General features: G+C 43.1%; 1 protein-coding gene across 17 annotated transcripts in view; it reads left to right on the top strand.

Annotated features, from left to right (window-relative positions):
* Tcf4 (transcription factor 4) overlaps window positions 1-20,356 on the top strand; it is a 346,839-nt gene that overhangs the window by 172,176 nt on the left and 154,307 nt on the right. For 16 of the 17 annotated variants that reach the window (XM_077792343.1, XM_077792352.1, XM_077792344.1 and 13 more), the window contains one exon: window positions 4,236-4,300. In XM_077792343.1, the coding sequence (XP_077648469.1) occupies window positions 4,236-4,300 (65 nt within the window). Of the gene's footprint in view, window positions 1-4,235; window positions 4,301-6,141; window positions 6,166-20,356 lie in introns of those variants that run through there. The other variant, XM_077792356.1, reaches the window with a different exon arrangement.

The following is a 20,356-nucleotide window of genomic DNA, read 5'->3' on the forward strand; positions in this document are numbered from 1 at the left end:
GATGCCGACGTGTTCTAGAGAAGGGGCTGCGTGCTGATCTCTTTTGTCTCCAGAAGGATTGATTGACGGATGTTGTGTCTGCTCGCTTACAGCGTTTTTCTTGTTTCATTTAAAAAATTGTGACATAGTATTACATGTTCCTTGTATACATCATTTTTGCAGAGGAAAGTTGTTTAGCCAATATGTCGACTGAGCTTATGAAATCCCCTCTTGTAGCTTTCATTCAGCCTTCAGTGTACTTCATTAGGTCACATCATTCGTTTCGTGCACCGGCATCGTCACCAGCAGCAGAATTGAACATTTGGTCCTTTTTAGGTATAAAAATGAATCAAAAGCCTGACAAGGTTTGTTTCTGGTATAGATTTCAGGAGTCCCCCACCCCACCCCACCCCATTTATGGGCATACGACAAATGTTACTAACGGGTACTTTTAGTTTTTAAAATATGGACATTGGTCCTCCATGCAGTAAAAGACTTGAGCGATGAATGCTCCCCTTATGCCTCTTTTGAGTAGTTTTAGCCATAGGGCTTGGCACTGCCACCATTGTCTTTGTGCCAAAAAATATCCGCAGCGGCTGTCGCATTCTAGTACTGGAGGGTTGTCTCGAAAATTCCGCAGTGAACGCGCCGGGTTTGTTCATCACTGCTCTCTCTTTTAAATATTGGGAAAACAGGATCTTTAGCTCTTTCAGAGCGCCCGTTGTGGTAGTGGGGATGGGGGGAGGTGGGTGGCGAAGAATGGAGAAAGGAGGACCGAGGCTGTCCGCGCCAGCCAGTTGGTATGACTGACAAAAATCCATGGCTCACATGGAAGGAGACACAGAAATGTGGGGGGCTTTTGTGTTCAGGAGAACAGATAGTTCCTTAAGGGTCCAACTCAAACATGTTGTCAGCCCTCTTGAAAATGTTATTATCTGAAACAAACGTTTCAGTGAATTTTTAGCAGGGAAAAATCAACATGAAGACCCTAGCCCATTTTCAGTGGACAATTTGCACAAAAGATTTTTTTTTTTTTTTTTTTTACAAAAAAAAAAAAAATTTCCTGGAAAAGGAGGTGTCATTTTAAAATGGCTGCTTTTTATCATTAAAAAAAAAAATGATAGGAATAAAAATCTTATGTTTGAGAAGGTTCTTGGGCTTTATCCACAATCCCTGATTATTTTGCTCCCAAACAGGGTTTTGGGCTCTGAGGGCAGATTTATAGTTGAATTTGGGAACAAAAAGCTGTAATAAAGTTAAAGGCTTACACTATCAGAATGAAATGTGTTCGCTCATGATCTCCGGAGCAATCTATTTGATGGTAAAAGTGGATGCTACAGATGAAATCTTCACAAGGAGCATAATCCTTGGAAAAAAAAAAAAAAAAAACAAGTCCACCTCCCAGCCTCCTGCTGGCTGCGCTGCCTCTTTGGTACCTCGCAGACTTCGACAGAGTCCTGGACGGGTGCCCATTGATGTCATGGAAACACTCAAATTACTGAGAATGATTCATGTCTATGCTGGTCTCTTATCCTCCCCCACACAAACAGAAGTAGATTTTTAACCCTGACAACTTGTAATTTGCAGTGGGTTTATTTTTGTATCTGGATAAATATTTTTTAACAAGCAAAATTAAGATTAAGCAGTCTGTATCTGATATGATAGTAAAAGAGTGCTGAGTCCATGTCGCCAAGAGTACTTTGGGGACTCTGCATCGTGAATTCATATTCTCCTCTCTCCTGCCCCCTTCTCGCCTCTCCTTCCCCCTTGCTCTTTCTGTTATTTCCTCCTCTCTTTCTCCCCCACCTGTTTTCTCTCTCTCTCTCTCTCTCTCTCTCTCTCTCTCTCTCTCTCTCTCTCTCTAATCCTTACTATTTGCATTGCCCTTCTGGCTTTAAAATAACAGGAGAAATAATCCCCACTTCTGTATACAGAGTGAGACAGATCCTGGTAGGAAAATTCTTCCCTCCATTTCTGTGTGCTGGAGTCGAGTTCGGGAAATAATCCTGCGTGGTAACATTCTATCAGGGATTGCTTCAGTCATTCTTTCTACAGGAAGAAAACGTGTTGGTGGCCTGCCTTTCTCAAACTGTATTTTACAATTCAGTTTTCAGAAACGACTAAAACAGGACACTAGCTGTTCAATGTCCTATGAAGTTCAAGTGAATCCTGGTTTATTTTTCAGTCTACCTCCCTGCCTCTGCCTGTCTAGTGATGAAACAGTGTCAAAACGAACATGTCAAAAGGAACAGTTATGATTGTACTGAGATTTTTTAGATGCAAGAGCTTAAGGGAAAATATAATATCTTCCCTTTTGATATAGCTCATCAGGGTTGAGCCTTTTCTGTTAGTTGTATTTATAAAGAGCAGTTAAAGGGTAGGAGTAGCCTTAAACTTGACTTAGAAGAATCAGTTACTGTGTGTAGCGTGACCAGGCACATTGCTGACATAGGTAAATGCACCTGTTCCTCAGGGTATGACCCCATGCACTGAAAGTTACTCTGTTAGGTCTCTAAGACTGACAGGCAATGTGATGGCATCTTATTTCACTGGAATTGAAGGTGATACGGGCATTGATTTTATAATTTGCACTGAACACTATACCAGAAATGGGGGGGAGGTTCCCAAGTTTGAGAGCCACTGAATAGAAAAGTTAACAGCAGGAGAGAGAGAAGGGGTTAATTTAAAGACTCAGGTTTGGATTTCTTTGAAAATCATATGTGTGTGTGTGTGTGTGTGTGTGTGTGTCTGTGTGTAGTAACTTAGTTAGCTACAGTGCATGCTTTTGACCAGATATAAAATTTTGGAAAAATGCATTCTTTGTGTGCTGTCAGAGCGGCATACTCTAATAGCATTGCCATTGAGCTCAAAGACAAAAGGCCACTATTAACTTTTAGCATTTGTGTTAACCTGGGCTGAGAGGGGAAAGATTGAGGGTCATAAGCCTTAGAAGACTGTGCACCCAGACCCTCCAAATACAAGAATTTTTTTGTTTTGTTTTGTATTTTGGTGGTTTTGTTTTGAGATGGAGTGTTCTGTGTTGCTCAGGCTGGTCTTAAACTCTTGGGCTCCAGAGGTCCTCCCTCCTCAACCTCCTGAGTAGCTGGAACTACAGGTGTGTGCCACCGTGCCCAGCTAAAGTACACGTTTTGAATTTTCCAGTGGGGAAAGGAGTAGTCTAGATCTGTGTATAAAGGATAGTGCACTTGAAGCCCTGGTGGAGGGGAGAGGAGAATCCCCAGTCTTGAGTGGGGTGAGGTCCCTAGCCTTTGGCTGCTTCACCAGTTCCTTGGCCTGTGCTGGCTGGGGCAGTTTTCTGTGACTCTTCATAGGTCACCAGCTGGACTCCACTGCTTAGATCTCTTGTAATTTCATTATCTTCCCTGCTGATTATTAAGGTGAAACATACTTTATAAAGCAACAAACGAGAAGCCTTGATTTCATCCCTCCACGTGGCCACACAGCATCCGAGGCTCCACACACGCCTGCAGAGCAGTGTGCAGATTCCGACTTGAGTAGTCAGAGCTGGAGCAAGACATGCACGTTCCCATGATCCCTATTGGCAGAATCTGAACTTGGGTTCTGGGTGGGTGAATTGTCAAAAGCCTCTTTCCCAAATGTAAATCCATGATAATCTTGATAATATTGGAATTTACTCCTGGGAAAGGGAGAGAGAGAGAGAGAGAGAGAGAGAGAGAGAGAGAGAGAGAGAGAGAGAGAAAGGGTGGGAGAGAGGGAGGGAGGGAGGGAGGGAGGGAGAAGGACAGAGAGACTCAGAATTTTGAATAGTTTCTTTGCTAAACTCACCATCTGGAGAGCCTGTGATTGATTAGCTTTGGCCTCACCATTAGGTGTCAATATAATCAATGGGAATGACTAGGCCAGGGTCATTACATAGATAATTTGCCTGCTGTGTAAATAAAAATGAAATTGTTTAAATTTTGTGAGAGAGAAAGAAAGTGAAAATAAGGAATGACAATTTGTTTGTTAGAGAAAGTGGAGGCCATTGGAATGACAGTTTTTGGAAGTGTGGAGCAGTTTGGCTAAGAATAGGAATGAAGGATATTTTTTTCCAGTTTATCATCGCCAGAGTGAGGACGTGTTATCCCTCTCTTGCTTGCACACATTGCCAGTAGTGCCTACTTTACGTATGTAAACATCGGGGAAGAGAAGTAGATGTCTGTTACCTGCAGGAGATTTGTTTTTAAAGGAAAAGCACGATTTATACTTTTTTTTGTTCTTGTTTCTCTTGGCAGGTAAAACAGAAAGGGGCTCATACTCATCTTATGGGAGAGAATCAAACTTACAGGGTTGCCACCAGGTAAGTGTGACTCTGGGCTGGGGAAGGGTGTAGAGGATTAACCTGGGGATATCATCGTGCTTTGTAAATTCGATTTTACATTTTCAACTGTGTCACTGAAGATGCACTGAAAGTCTGCTGGTGACTGTGTGTGTAAGTCTTGGAAGAATTCAGAGCTTAGAACTGATAAGCACCTCATCCTTAGATCTCTGCCGTATCAGGACTTCGTCCACTGGATTGTTTTTATTTTTTAATCCATCAGCCTGCACCAGTGGCACTGTTTGCAAACCAGCAATGTGGTTAGAGTGGTTCTATCAAAAGAGTTTATTTGCAATTAAGAACTTAAGAATTTCTCGCACAGGAAATGCTTCGTGGAACCATGTGTCAGACCCTGGGTTCGGGTGGCTAGTGCCCTAAATTATAGTTTTCCTAGGGACTGTATGATGTTGTGTGAAAACAGGGTGGTATTGAGGGATAAAAATGTCTGTGAAAATATGATTTGTTGTCCCTTTTTGTTTCTGAATTGTTTTTGGCTGGAAGTCAAGGCCAGCAGGCTAACAGCAAAGCCGTCTCAGGGGAAGCATGCGTGAGCTAGAAAAATAGGAGCACTTTAGTTAAATAATAAAATGCCAGTGTGATACAAAGGTGTAGTGTGCGTGCGTGTGCCCGTTGCACTCTGCATTTGTGTACTTCTAACTCTCTGGAGAGAGCCCATTTCTAAAAATACTACCAAGGCTGAAGAGGAAGGTTCGTTTCGAGACAATTGAGATTTTTATAGATGCTTTCTTTTTCATTTCAGTATCAGTATCGATCATATATTTAATTTGTTATACCTCCTTTTTATAAAAGCATCAGTCACTTACTTTGGAGAACTCTGGTAGAATTTGTTGATACTCTTTCATATTCAAAGCTCTCTACTGTTTTTTTTTTTTTTTTTAAATTCACCCAAACAGAAGGTTCGTTCTTTCTATACTGGAAAAGGGATGCTTAGTCTTTTGAACTCTCTCACCCTCCCAGTTTCTTTAATGATATGGGGGAGAAAATCCATTTGGGTTTTTTTAACAACCTGTTTAATATATCCCTGAGAAATGTAAGAACACATGCGCTTTAGTAATGAAATAGAGTATCTGAAGGAAGGATCATTTGTGTACCAGGCATCTCTCATGAAAGGTGGAATTCTGGTGGGTTGGGTTTTTTTTTTTTTTTTCCTTCTCCCTGTATACATTTGCATTTTTAAAGTTGACTCCTTTGGCCCAGTTGCCAATTCAGTCACATTTGGCATCTAAAAGATTTGTTGCGGTGAGGTGAACAGTGCTTGGGTAGAACTCCTGCCGGAGTGCAGTCCAGGGCAGTTTATTTGGAAAGAATTCTGCAGGAAAGAAATTTACAGCCATTCCAGCGCAACGGAAACATCTTTGGAATGTGAGTGCACATGTTCGGGGCAGATAGCCTGGGCGACAAGCCTCTCAGGGCTGGGTCTCTGGTGTAAAGCTCTCGATTCCTGCAGAAGAGCCGGTTCCTGTGGATCTGGTTTCTGAGGGTCAAGGCGGAGGTCACTAGAGTTTTGGGGAGAAGAAAGTTGACAACATCCTTCCTTTTTGCAGATGGTCATGGCAGAGGTCTCTGTTTTCGCTGGGCCCCTTTTGCTGGTCATTGAGAGAATAGGCTTCCTCGCCCCTGTATCCTTTCTTACTAATGGGAATTGGCGTGATTCCTCACAGACACAAAGATTTCCTCTGCTGAGTAAGCGTGAGGCCCCTTAACTTGTGAAAGCATCATCCAGACCGTGTGAGTCTGTCTGTGTGTGCAGAACACAGACCCTCCTCCGTTGGTGGGGAATACTTCCCTCGGGTGAAACTGAGCTTAATTTTTTTTGCAAACACAAGGTGAGAAGTGGAGAGGGGCAGAGGGGGGAATCGAGGTGGCTGGCTGCCTGCTGTCCGATGCCTGAATTTCTGGGCCTTGGGAGGTTCCTTTTGAGACCTCCTTGTCCAGGAGAATTCTTTTGTGTATGGGGAATAAGACTGCATCTGCTTTTCTTCCTCCTCTCTCTAGCTGGGGAGTGTGCAGATTCCTTCCTTCTTATTTCTGCTTCATGGCTGGGAGTCTTGCAGGAACCGACTATCCCTGAGAGTGCTGGGTCTCAGCACTCTCCATAAACAGTGTGAATGCTTAAAAGAGAAACACTGGAAATTCCCTGCCTGGGGAACTAGGGCCTGGAGGCGAGGAGTGTACATGGTATGAATTTCTGCTTTCTGTGAAATTTGGGAGTACAGCAGACCATAGGTTGTCTTCTAGGGACTCTCTTGAGCTGTTTTTGTTCTTTGAATCCCAGTCTACCACACCAGCCACACAAACCAAAAAGAAAGGCACAATCTCTTGGTGTCTTGGGCTTGGAATATAAATAGCTGATCACAGCTGAAATGGTTCCCTACTGTGTGATGAGGTGAGTGACTCTGGCGGGGACAGCTTTTGTTTTCTCCTGTTTGCTACTTTATTGAGATGCTGGACTAAAACTTTTGGCCAGTGGGCCCTAAGGAGCGCCAGGGCTGCTTTTTCGTGTGATAATAGTGTGTCCCCGTGGTCTTACAGGGATGAGCAGGGTTGCATGGGACATGCTGATTTCAGTCCCAAGGGCGTTTTGTTGGGTGCAGACAATCAGTGGTGGTAAGCAACAGGTAGAGAAAGGCTGTGTGGAGAAATTGATTGTTACTGTGAGATATGAATGATCGAAAAAGTGCATCGGGTTAAAATATGTATAATTACGTATATGTTCATTATGTTTCTCTTGTGGATTTAATGTTGATAGTGCGAGGCTCATGCATGACTTTTTTTAAAAATGGATATTTTAGCAGAAAAACAAATGCCTGTAGGTTCACGATCGACAACTAAGTTGTTTTCATTAAAGATGTAAGTAATAATATACATTCATTAATGCATTCTGATGTGAAATTATCAGACATAAACTTGATGACTTTTTTGAGACTTTTGAAATCTTGTAGAAAATGAACCAAAAAGACAAAAGCGACCAAACAAGACTTTTAAAAGTTCTCACTAAATACGAGAAAACTGGTTTTGAATCAAATTGGGGTACGGAAGTCACACCCAGGCTTAAAACTTTCTTGCCAAATTGCAACCTCATTCTACTTTTATTGGCAGAGAAAATGCGATTTATAATGGAAAGTATGACAGAAATGAAAATGAGTAGAAATAAACTTTTTTTTGCAAGATAGTCCAATTTCAACCTGTGATAGCCAATACCTAATTTCTAGTGTGTATCATGGCAAATCACAGAAGAAGAATATCATTTGCTTTTGGCCTCTTGTCCTGCTTGCAATAGGATGTTTGGTGATTTGCAAACTTTTTAGTTTTGCCAAAACTTTTTAGTTTTGAATGAGAGATGAGGTCAGTACAATGATTGTTGTTAGGGAAGTTTTTCCTTGAATGAAAGTTAGTATTCAGCGTGTGGAGTTGTTTGTCCCCCCCAACCCCCGCCCCTTGCCAATGGGTTACAGCCTTAGTCCCAAACTGTGGTTTTTTAAAATAGTATTTCCTGGGCAAGATGGGTATGTGAGAGGGGGTGGTGGCCAGCGAGCTGAGTCCTCTATGAGATCAATTCTACTAGGACCTGACTTAGTACTTGGCCTGTGCTTTCTGACAGCACCCCAGGTGATTCTAATGTGCAGCTAGATTTGATCATTTCCTAGATTGTTTTATAGAAATATACTCTCCATGGTAATGACTCCAGTTCAAAATGTGGCATTTCTGCTGGCCTCCATGAAGCTTTTAGACTTTGTGCCTTAATTAGATTATTTAAGGTATGGAAATACATTGCATATGACCTTCATTTAAAAGGCAGTGAAAATTAGTGATATATGGAAAATCAGCACCATGTCTTGAAATCTTTATATGAAATTTTACAACTGAATGTCCCCGCTCACATCTTGTTTTCTCTAGGGAAGGCCAAGCTTTACCCTCACCCAAGTTCATTTTATTTCTCAGCAAGTAATCAAATAGGACTATGCTGATAAAGTTATTTGAAGTTTAGATCTTATAACTGACCGATGGATTTAAGAATTAGGCCTAATCTAGGATAGTGTTGTTAAATTCCAGAAACTTTGATGCTGTAGAGGAAAGGGGATTTCTCTCTGTGTAACTTAGGTTGTTTATGTGACTCATTTTTAATTTATTGAATCAAATGATTCAAAAAAATTACCTATTTGAGAATTGATATTTTTTTTCTTTTAATTATTTTGATTTTTGATACAAAAGGTTTTACAAATGACTTAATTCTAGAACTTTTGTTCTCTATAAGCTTTTCTTATCTAAAGTCAAAATAGAAAAGATATAAGTCAAAAGCCATAAAAACCTTTTGTCTGTTATGAAAATGGCTACTTAGGCCTTGTGTAAGCAGAAATGCATGTTGCGGTTTAATCTGATATTCTAAGTGTTCTTAGTAATCAGTAATTCGGTCCCAGGTCCTAGGCATTCTTCCAGGGAACCTCTGTTGTGCACCCCACCTGCCCCACTCCCTGTGATATACCGCCCTCGCACTCTGCCTTTCCTATTTAGTAATTTTTCAGATTTGCCGTTATTTACGTATTTGTTGAATACCAGTTTCCACCAGGATTCTTAAACTCCTGGAGGGCAGGGGCCATGTTCATGTTATCTTGCACTGTGTACCATGTGCCTCCTAGTATCACTTAATTCCCTAGCATCACTTCTGGAAAAGAGTGAAGTTCGAATTAGTGGTGTCCATGAACCCTATATTGAGCGTCTTTTTTAAGCTTGTGAAAATCAGGAAAGCCTTCCCTTCTAAGCTACCACGTAGGCCCTGGAGGGACACAGAGGTCCTACTGTGGAGAGACACTCAGCTGAATACTCACCTAGTGGCATCACTGCCCTAGGCCTGTGTGTGGGAGACGGTGTGAATGAGAACCTTGTGGATGCTCTCTGTTTCTGGTGGGTGTGGCATTAGAACCAAAGGTCAAAATCCTAGTCTGATCTTTCAGATGTACCGCCATGGGACAGGATATTTGCAGTCACGATGCTTTCCGACATTGAAGTGTCTGGGTTTGTGGTGTGTACGCCCTCAAGACTCTGCCCCTGGGGAGGGTATTTCAGAAAGCAGCTCAGTCCTCTTGGGGCGTTGCTCTGGGTATACTCTACCCTCAAAGTGACCCATCACTCACCAGAGAGAAGAATAGATCCATTCTCTCAATGCACTGATCAACAATTTAATTTATCAACCCTCTAGTGATGTGTTAGGTCTTAGGGAGAAAAACAAAGGGAAGTACATTCATATCCTGTCTTTCATCCCCACCAGCAGCTTCCTGAATGTTAACACGCGAAATCAGATCAAACTCCATTCCTCACTTCAGTTTTTTTTTGTTTTTTTTTTTTTTGAGACAAGATCTCACTATGTTGGTCAGACTGACCTTGAACTCCCGGGCTCAGTTAACCTTCCTAAAACTTCTTTGTAGGTAGGTCTGCAGGCTCTTTAAAATTTTTTTTTTAAATGCCCAGAAAAATTGAAAAAGAAATCAAATGAAATGCCGTAGACCCAGCACGTAGATTAAACATGTGGTAATATTTGTTGCCTTTACTTTGTGTATGCATATGTAAAAGGATATATATATATTTTTTTCACAGAACCATTTTTAAGTGGCAGATCTCAGATTTCAACCTTAGATTTTTCAATGTGTGTCTTTTAAAAATAGGATACTTGCCTATTTAACTAAAATACTATTATCAACCCTCAAGAAATTAGCAGTAATTTCCTAACCCTAATTCATTTTCAAATTGTTCCTATCCTCATGAAAATGTCTTTATAGGCTTTTTTTTTTTTAACAAAAGCATTTATGGATGGCCTTTAGTTTCTGTTTCTCTTTATAATTTCAATTAGAACAGTTCCTGGTTGTTTATTTATTTATTTTGTTTTGTTTTTGTGATGGTTACTTCGAAGAGACTCGGCCATTTGTCTCATGAAATATCCTCCTTTTAGAGAATTGTTGTGTTATTTCTTTGTGTTACTCTTTAAAAATTCAGTCATTCCTTGTTTTGCGTACAAACTGAAAATTAGGTCTGAAGCTTGATTCAGGTTTAGGTTAAGCATTTTTGGTTGGAGGAGCTAAGGGATGATGTGGAAGGCTTCGTATTCGATCCCTTCCGAACGTTCAACTATGTGCTGCTAGTAATGCTAGCTAGATCACTGGGTAAAAGAGGCAACCCACAGATCACTCCATTGTAAAGAACCATTCCTGCTTTGCAAATGGCAGATGACCTTTCAGTAGCTACTTTGGCACTGGGCAGATGCCCCCTTACCCCAACAGCCTTCAAGCGGATGGCTATTGTGTGTGTTGATGACCCTCACCGAAATCAGTGGATTTCAGATTGACAATTTTTTTTTAAATTGTCATTCCTTCTGCATGTACAGCTGACATTCTCCTGTAAAGAACTTTCTTTCGTTTTAGCACTGCCAATTTTAGTAAAATACTTTTTACTAAACAAAATACTTTTTCATATGCATATATAAAAGTATATATATTTTTCAGAGAACCATTTTTAAATGGCAGATCTGAGATTTCAACCTCTTAACCCTGGACTAGCATAATGTCTTTGCTTTAATATGTCGCTTACTTGGAGACTGCTGGCAGCATTCGTGCATTCTCCAATCTCTTAAAGTATATTAATAAGAGCAATAGTTAGGGCCCACCCCAGAGGGTCTGAAAGCCCTTAACTGCAGGTTAGGAGGTAGTGGTAGGTGTGTCTCCTTGCAAACCGAACTCCAGTATTCTGTTGATGATATTTGGAGCTGTATGATAATCTCTGTGTCCCTTGCTGTGAGATTAATCTTGCAGTAAGCCCTTGAATTTCTCTGGATCCTCACGTTGCCCTCCTACATTCTAGTAATTGCTGTTAAACATTTCACAGGCTTGACCATCAGTGGCTGGCCGACCCCTCTGGTGGACTGCCGTGATGCTCCACACGGCCGCTCGATCAAGGATCAGCGAGATAGTGGAAGTAATCCCTGCCCCAGTCCAGTTGTGGGTGATGAGCAAATGTCAAAATGAGGGAATTGCTGAAAGGTAGTTTGAGTTTAGTCTAAAGGAAGCCTGGGGGACTTACATCAGGTGCCAGTGTAAACCTCTGAGTGTTAATACTGCTCATGCAATAATTTAGAAATAAGACAAGCAGACCCCAAATTGCAGTCAAGGAAGTTTTGGAGTCTGGTTGTGGACTCCAAAATATCCGGTATCAAAGCCAGTCCTGTGCCACATTGGGATCCCTGCTGCCCAGGCCAGGATGGGCTCTCTAGGCTCTGAGGCCTGTGTCAGGTCTGTCTAGGAAAGTGCTCACAGTAGGTTTCAGGCTCCCTGGAGAATCTGGACCTAACAGAACCTAGGACTGAGTGACTCCACTCAGGTATCCTTGGAATTGATTCGAGTGGCTGAGGTCGGGGGAGAGGAGGGCATGTTGCCTGCCTGTCCTGCCTTTAAAAATGAAAAAAAGTTTATGAATAATCTATTCAGTAACATCCTCAAACTTAGCATGTGTAATTTCCTTAAAACCAATGAGGATTTCCTGTGAAAAGGCTGGGGTGGAATATGCCAATTCACATTTTAGCAACAGCCACGAACACTTTCTTTAAAATGCGTAGATATTTTGGCCTTGATTTTTGTGCAGTGCCGGCGGAATGTGGTTTGCCATTGCACACATTTGGATTCATCATAGATCAAATTATTATTCCTGCACAGTAGCTACATACAACAAGATTCTGAAATAATACCGTTAGTAGGCTCTTAAAGGTGACTCCCCCCACCCCCTTTTTTTGATTATGGCATTTAACCTACTTGTGAAATGCATGGAGTAACAGAATGTATGTTTGGAAGCCTAGGTGAGTTTTATAAGAGTGAGTGCATTAAAACGCCCTTGAAATCACTGTGAGATGATTTATGAGACACCAAAGAAATGGACTTCTCGTATACAAATTGAAATTTCACCAGGATTTTAGGATTAATGTCTCCTTTCTTATGAAAAGCATTATGGAGTTTTTAATAACCACTAGCAATTAGGACTATAATCCTTTCTTATATTTATGATATGTAAAAAGAAAGGACAAAATCAATTAATGACCAAACATAATTGATTTAACTCTGGGATAGACCAGATAAAGTTTCAGGTTGAAGTATACCTGCATAACATTTAGGAATCCGGGTAGCTCTATAGCTTCTTTCTCTGAGAAAGGTGGTGTACTCACAGTTTAGCATCAGAATTTATTTTCAATGCAAACTGTCAGAAATGTTTATTCTATTGTCTGAGGACAGGCTTGGTGTTATTCCATTGATGAGGAAATGTTTACTGAAACTGCTAGAACTGACACCCAAAATTAAATATCAGGAACACTAGAAGATACGGACAAACCCCCCTAATCTGAAGTCAAAAGGATTTATTAAGAACTGTTTATTTTTTTTTTTAAAGAAATACTTTGAACCAGAAGAGATATTCTTGAGTACTGCCATGCCTGATAACGTGCTTAGAATTGAAGCACCCACTCTTTGAAAAAAATTGTTTGTGCTTGGGATGTTTATGCGGATTTGTTTACATGTGCTTTCACTCACAGATAGCTCAACTGAGCTTCCTACAACGTGGCCGGCCCTCCAGTACCCAGTGTGTTGTGGATCATCGAAGGAAGTGGATGTAAGGGAGGATAGAACCCAAAGCGGTGGGGCTATTTAGTTGGCTTTAGCATTTCTGACCTGCAAATCTTGCCTTTTTCATAGCGGGGGCCCTTATTTGTGCCAGATTTTTCTTGTTTTTAATCAGGGGAGAAGTCACATTTTGGTGGGGTTCTGACTTCAGCCTGACATTTCGTGAGATTTGGGTGAATACAGTATTTTATCACTGTTACATTCTTATGGCACTTAACAAAATGTACATAGCCCACATTTCCCTTCCCCTCTCTTGTCAGACGAAATCTTTCAGTAAAGAGTTCTGTGACTTTCTGTTGATCAGATGCATCATATTTCCAGCCCACCTCAAAGCTATGTTTCTGAGGGTTTGGGACAACAGTGATTCCCTGACGAGCTGCAGTGAAGGAGAACATCCTGGAGGTTTTCAAGCAGTGGCCATTCTCCAGAGCACTGCATCTGCGGGTCTCTGCATGTTGGGGTTTGACCGTGCATGCACACAGAATAATCTGAGCTCATTTGGACTGCCTTAATGAACAGCAGGGCACTGAATCTTCTCAGTTTTATTGGTATTGTATACAGTAAGTTATTAAATTTCATCTCTGTAATATACCTGCAGTAAAATAACAAAACATTGCTGCACTTAAAGAACATGTGTGTGTGGTACGACACCCTCCCCTCTCATTTCAACCCCCCCCCCCCACAGCTGCTTACAGATTTCAAGATCCATTGTATAAATTCCCTGGAGCCCACCTCTAATAATCGAGACACATCTGCCATTGCACTATTATAGGCATATGTAGTTTTATTGAAAACTATACCTGTAAAAAAATTAAATAACTCCTACCTCAATTAAATTGGCAAGCTACCTTTTGCAAAGATCATATTGCAGACCTCCAGAGACCCAGTGAGTTCATTTTATCCTTATATTACAAATCGCTAAATATGTTATTTTTTATTTAGGTGAATAGCTAGCTGTTTTCATGCTTTTTGATGATAAGTTACTTTCATCTCTTCTCACTTTGTTTTCTTTCTTCCCTCATCTGTACATTTAAAACAGTACTGGGCAAGCCCTGTGAAGCCAACATTGAGAACCCGGCTTCAGTAAACACAGGATAAGTGCGTCAAAGGGAAGGGCTGATACGCAGTTTTAACTCTTCAGGGATCATGTCAATAAACATAAAAGTTACAAAATCAGGATCAAAATCTTAACTCATCTTGTGCGTCAATTGATACTTTTCTTGAGCTTCTTTGAGACCTGGGTGATCATCCTCGGGCAAAATGGGGTGTAATCTGAAGAGGAAATGAGCCCATTGGTCATAGGAAGCCCATGCAAGTGGCTTCCTGGTGGGTTGAGGCCCTTACCTTAACACTCACTGGTCACTAAGTGAAGATAAGGGTCAGTAGTGGATGACTGTGAAATTGTTTATCCAAAGGAGGAATAATAGTAAAATACCTAATGATATAAACTAGTTCTTGGCATAACTTTCTTTTTACTTTTCCATGACTCAAAGTATGTAGGGTATCCCTATAGAGGTCTTCAGTGAGTTAATCAATCCAGCATTACAGTGATTTAACCAAGAAGAAAAAGTATGTGAGTTAACTTCATGTGATCATCGAAAACATCCCACTATGTGGGAGTACAAATATCTACCCTTCTGGGAGAATTAGAAAGTTTCTCATCACATTGTTCCCGTAGAGGAGAACGTTCTGTGATGGTCAGAAGGTTCTGACTGCGCATGAATGGGCCGAGTGGGGAGAGGCATGCACTTTCCCCAAAGGGAACTTGGATATAGAAAACCCATCCTCTGATGAGTCAAAAAGTAGATGACTTCCCAGGACGAAGCCACTGCTATGGAGAGGGCAGAAAAATCAAGCATGGTCAACCAGCCGGGATCATGTTTCAATGATTTTTCTTTTTTGATAGGCAAATTGATGAAAATCATGATCATGGCATTCCAGCTGGGGTTCCCTGAGCCGATGAGAGTATATTCAGTCTGTGCTTTCCGAGGGTAGTTTCTGCTCCACTTGTGGTTCCCAGGGATTCAAGGTTTCATGAGGATAAAAAACTGGGTCTTAGACAGGGCCAGTGCTTATGTCTACAATCCAAAACTCCCAAGGAACCATAATGTAACATCTTAGAAGGCTTTTGGTTTTGTCCTATAGAGTTAGCTGCCTTTCGATGGAAGAATGCATTACGAATTCTAAACTAAGTTTTTGAGGAGTACTCCTGTACCAGGTGGGGAGGACACCCTTGCTTAGGCCGTGGTGCTCCTGGAAGTCCCACCCGCTGAACCTCTTCCCTTGGACAGGATTCAGTCCTCAGGAACATTTATCACCAATGCTTTTGAACTTGCAGCCTGTCGCACTGAGCTCCAGAGTGCGGAACTGTCATGTGTAGAGTGTCTGATGTGACACCAGTGGTGGTAAAAGACATGCTATGGACAGTGACGTGTGTCACAAAAGGGTGTCAGCAGCTGCTATTGCTTCAAGGAGTCTTTTGGCATCCCTGTCATTTGACTGTCTCAACCAAGAAGTTGCTAATGTGGACCTCTTCCCTGCAGTCCGACCCCCGAGTTAGCACCAGGTCAAACTTGCTTGAATTTGCTCTGAGGGTATGAGTCTTGGGTGCCATTCTGTCAGTGCAAACAACATTTAAATTTGTGATTTTTGTATGTTAAGTGAGAACTCTCCTAGGATTCATTTCTCGAGAACCTGTCCTATATTGCTTTTTGCAGAAAGCATAGACCCTATTGGTTCTTAGGTTCTAGTCTGCCTCCATCCAGGCTTCATTATGAAGCACCTTGTCTTCCCCTAATGTCCTGGGTGTCCCTACTGTCCTCTGAAATCTCGTAGACTGCCTTTCCAAGCTCATAAAGTCGAGATCAGGGGCTTCTGTGGAGTCCCATGCTACATGTCTTCCTTAGTTACCTGGCGCAAATAATTTTATTTTTCTCTAGTTATAGACAGAAATAAAATGCAGACATCCTAGATCAGCTCCTTAGGACCTCAGCCAACCATCAGAAACCTTCTAGAGTATTCAACAATAATAGAGTCCGTGAGACCTTGATTTTGGGTGTTCAGTAAATGTTTTTACAAGACCCCGATGTTACCAGGTCGGTAGAGGATGTGAGCTAACGTATAGTGTAGTATAGTAACGTACAGATTCTCCTAATCTGAGGCTGTCATATTTAAAACTTTTCAAATGTATAATCTAATATCTATTTGGATCTATTTTCAAGGGGCTGGAGTAATATTTGGCAATCGCCCGGCATATAGGAAAGGAGAAAAAGATAATTTCACCGATGGTAGATGGTATTGTGCTTTTGAAGTTGAATCCCACGATTGAATCTCCCCTCAGGGCTAGATCCTTCCTCCTGTCCTTTGGCTTGGTCACTCGATGCCCCCAGCTGCCTCCTCACACTCCTCCATCTCCCTCACCTCCAGGAGTCCTTAGGGGCCAGACCACCTCCAGAATAGAGTGATCCCGGGCCCCTCCCAGCCCACCCTCTCCCTCATGTGCAGCTTCGTCACTGCCATGTCCCCACAGAACTCTGGTGCCGTTGCACCCTGGCTTAGCCCCCCTCAATGGCTGCAAGGTCCTGTCTTTAGTGAGGCACACGGGCTCTTGGTCGCCTGGCCCCGGTCTGTTCTCTCCACTCTCATCTCCAGTCCCAGCTGCCCTGAATGCTGCAGGCTCCTTGGGACTCCTTCCGTGGTTCTCTGTCTGAACCTTGGCCTTCTGCTGGCCTGGGGTGTCCCGTCTCCTCTTCTCCTCACTCACCCACATCTCGAATCTGATAGCTCAGCCCTGGGACTTTGTTCAAGATGCCACTCCTGCATTGTGTCTTCCAGAGACCCTCAAGGTTCTAACCACACCAGACCGTGGGCCGTGATTCTGTGCCTAGCGGCTTCTGAGGCACTCCCTCTGTAGAGCCAGGGGTGGGCAGGGCCTAGGCCTGTCCTGTCCGTCTGCAGGGCCAGGTGGGACACGTGGAGAGTGTCTGCTGAGGGTTGGGGGGTGGATGAGTAAACATCAGCTGAATTAGCCATGATAACAAGGGCGTGTGAGTACAGAGCTCCTACCTAGATCCTTCTGTGCAAATTTCCTTCCTTGTTTTGTTTGTGGTGTTGGGAATTGAACCCAGGACTTCGCACAGGCCTGACCTGTGCCATGTCCCCAAAGAACTAGCACCTACCAGTGAGCCACAGCCCTTGGGAAGGCCTTGTGCACATTTCTCGACTTAATCCTGCCAATAACCTTGTGAAGCAGGAACGATTTCTAATTCTCTTTTATGAAACTCACAATTTTTTTTTTCCCACCATTAATTGTATGTGGCAGAGGTGGGACTGGGGACAGAGTCTTTGACTCTAGATGTGCTGGTTTCTCTGCCACTTCTTTATCCCTGGGTGAAGTTGGTTTAGCTTCTCATTATAGCAGGGAGCCCGTGAGCCTTCTTAGAGCTGACCCCAGCTCTCTTCCCATTGCTAACTTAGGTAGTGTCCGTGGGAGCACTGCTGGCCCCTCTGTCCGTAAGAAAGATGTCCGTTTGGGTGTCCATTTCTAAGGAGGGCCTGAGGAACCCTGCAGTCTCTATCACCAGTAGCGTCTCTTAGAACCTTTTCTGAGAACCTTGATATAGGCCACGAAAAAGATGAAACAAGAAAACGAGATTAGCTTTTGTTCATCATATTGAAATCCTTAAAGATAGAATGTTCGAGTCAGAGAGGACCTAAATGTCAGCCATTGCTCAGTGCTGCTTTGTAGCAGATAGGAAACTGAGGCTCCGAGAAGTTAAGATATTGCATCAGCATCACACAGCAGCCCTCACTCATAAGGATCCACACAGTGGAATTAAAATTCCCATAGCATGAAGCTGGAGTTTTTCCTTGAGGTCTGTATTCTTTCTACCAAAGAGCAAAGGGCCATCTAGACCATGAAGTAATAGCCACTAGCAACAGCCAGAAACGTGGCTGGAAGAAATTTTTTAGACGAGTGTCCCTTTGTTCAGCTACCACTGAATCGCACTGTCTCAGAGCCAGAGGGTGTCGTTTGCTTGTAAATACTGAGTTTTTGAAATGTCACTGTAACACTGGAAAAATGTTGTCTCAGAAGGTTGCCAAAGTGACAGAATCCCGACATTGTAAATACCAGCCAACACAAGTGCTCATAAATGACAGGAATAAAATATACTTGACTAAATCCATAATAATCACTGATAACACTGTTTCCCCTCGGTGACCAGGAGCTGTGAACTCGGATAAAAAGCGCATGTGTGCAGATATCATTCATGTGTCTGAGCCTCTAGCCATTCCAGAATATTTTGATGGAAAAGCTCCCTAAATATGTAAAAGCTTTACAATAACTAAGAGGCGAGTGTGGGAGATAGGGTGACCCTGGGCCCTAATGGACCAGGAGAGCGCCTTGGCTATCTTCACACCCTAGAGGCCCGATAAGGCCTCCATTGTTCTGGTTAGAACCCAGCGATGAGCCAGGCCCAGCCGCAGTCACTGCTCTGTCCTCAACTCCTGTGATTCCCAGAAGATCCCTCAGGCGAGCACCCACACACCCCCTGGGTTGTCCAGAGAAGATGCAGGGTGGACATAGAGCTGAAAAACATCAAGCCACAAATGGCAGGATTCCATGAGAACCTGAACCCCACTTTGAGTTTTGAGGAGCAGGTGATGGTCAGACCTCCCTCCAGCCCTCACTGTACCCGGGCTTTTTCTTGGTGATAACTTTGTCCTCTGTGGAAGTGGCTGCTTCCTTTCCTTTTCTGCCCCCAACATAAGAGGACATGTACAAGATGGCCCACCAGTACCTCCTCGGCCTCTGTGATGTGGCTACTTACATGATCAACTGCATCTCTGAATTCCTGTCTTCCCAGAAATGCTCAGGGAACAGTGCCCGGTGAATGACATGGGGTTGGGCCCTCCCGGTTTTTCACTTGATGAAAGAGCCACCGAGCCAGTAAGAGCTGGCAGAGCAGACTCATGCCCCAGGGATCCGCTCCCATCTTTGCCCAGATGGTGCATGGGAGGGGCACACTGGGGCTGTCTGGATGACCTTCTAGACTTTTGTATATGTGCAGAATCCCTTTTCTTCTCTCTTGATATGCTCTCGTATTGCTGGAATGTTTTCTACAATAGGCATGGCTTTTTTTTTTTTTTTAAGGAAAAATAAGCTGCATTCAATATTGGAAGTAGTCCCAATGAAAGCTGGGGGAAAACTATAAAAGCATACGTTGCAAATTGACATTTGACCAAGAAATAATGGTGATTGTACTTCTTGGATATTTGTACTTAGGTAAAAAGTTCACAAGCCTGGTGTGGTGGCTCACTTCTATAATCCCAGCTATGCAGGAGGCTGAGGCAGGAGGATTGCAAAGTGGAGGCCAGCCTAAGCATCTTAGTTGAGATCTGTCTCAAAATGTTAAAAAATGGATGGCGATGTAAAGCCCCCCAGATCACCAGTACCATTAAAAACCCAAACAAAACAACAACAACAACAACAACAAAACAGTTCACAAGATGGGACATGCTGTCAGTCAGAAGCTACCTGTAAGCTGAAACAGTGAAGACTTTGAAAGGGTCTGAATGACAAAGTCTATGGACGTTGGTGCACTTTGGTGCCCATGAATAGGATCTGAGTGGGTGGCACTGTAGCTTAGGAGAAAATTGGAGGGGTTCAGACCCCCCTTAGGAAGCCAGCAGATTGCCCCCGCCCGCTGGTAGCACGTTCGTTCAGCCTTGCCCTGCGGACTTGCTGGAGGGGGCACAGCCAGCTCCCTGAGGTGCCTGGCGGCTGGTAGGAGGCACAGCCTGCTGGACCGGCTTGACGGACGGCTGTAGGTGTCGCATTGGAGGGGCAGCGGCCCATCTCTCTCAGGCTCCGTGCTGGCACAGCTCCTGCTTGTTGGTCATGAATGCAAACAGATTGAATAGCTTCTTAGATTTTCCTCGGAGAAAGGCATCTTTGTCTTCAGGGATGAGCTGGCTGGCAGGGGCCGTGTGCACTTTCTGCATCTTGGCACCCAGCAGGGACGGGCTGATGCCTTTTCTCCCTGGGGCCTTGACTCTGGGTACCTGCAGGATCCTGAGGGCCGAAGCGGAGCTGGATGAGCCTCCTGGCAGAAGTTTGCCTTGAATTTCTTACTTTTTAAGGCCGTTCGCCCCCAATATCTGCTTTTTAAAGTTGTTTTTAGTCGTCTGGTGGCCGTCTATTTATCTATTTTGGCAACAGGGCTTGAACTCAGGGGTGTTTAACCATTGAGTACATCCCCCGTCCTTTTTCTTTTTCTTTTTCTTTTTTTTTTTTTTTTTTAAATTTTGAAACAGGTCTAAGTTGTTGAGGCTGGTTTTGAACTCGCCATCCTCCTGCCTCAGC

Source organism: Urocitellus parryii, chromosome 13, assembly GCF_045843805.1.
Source record: "Urocitellus parryii isolate mUroPar1 chromosome 13, mUroPar1.hap1, whole genome shotgun sequence".
Taxonomy (NCBI): domain Eukaryota; kingdom Metazoa; phylum Chordata; class Mammalia; order Rodentia; family Sciuridae; genus Urocitellus; species Urocitellus parryii.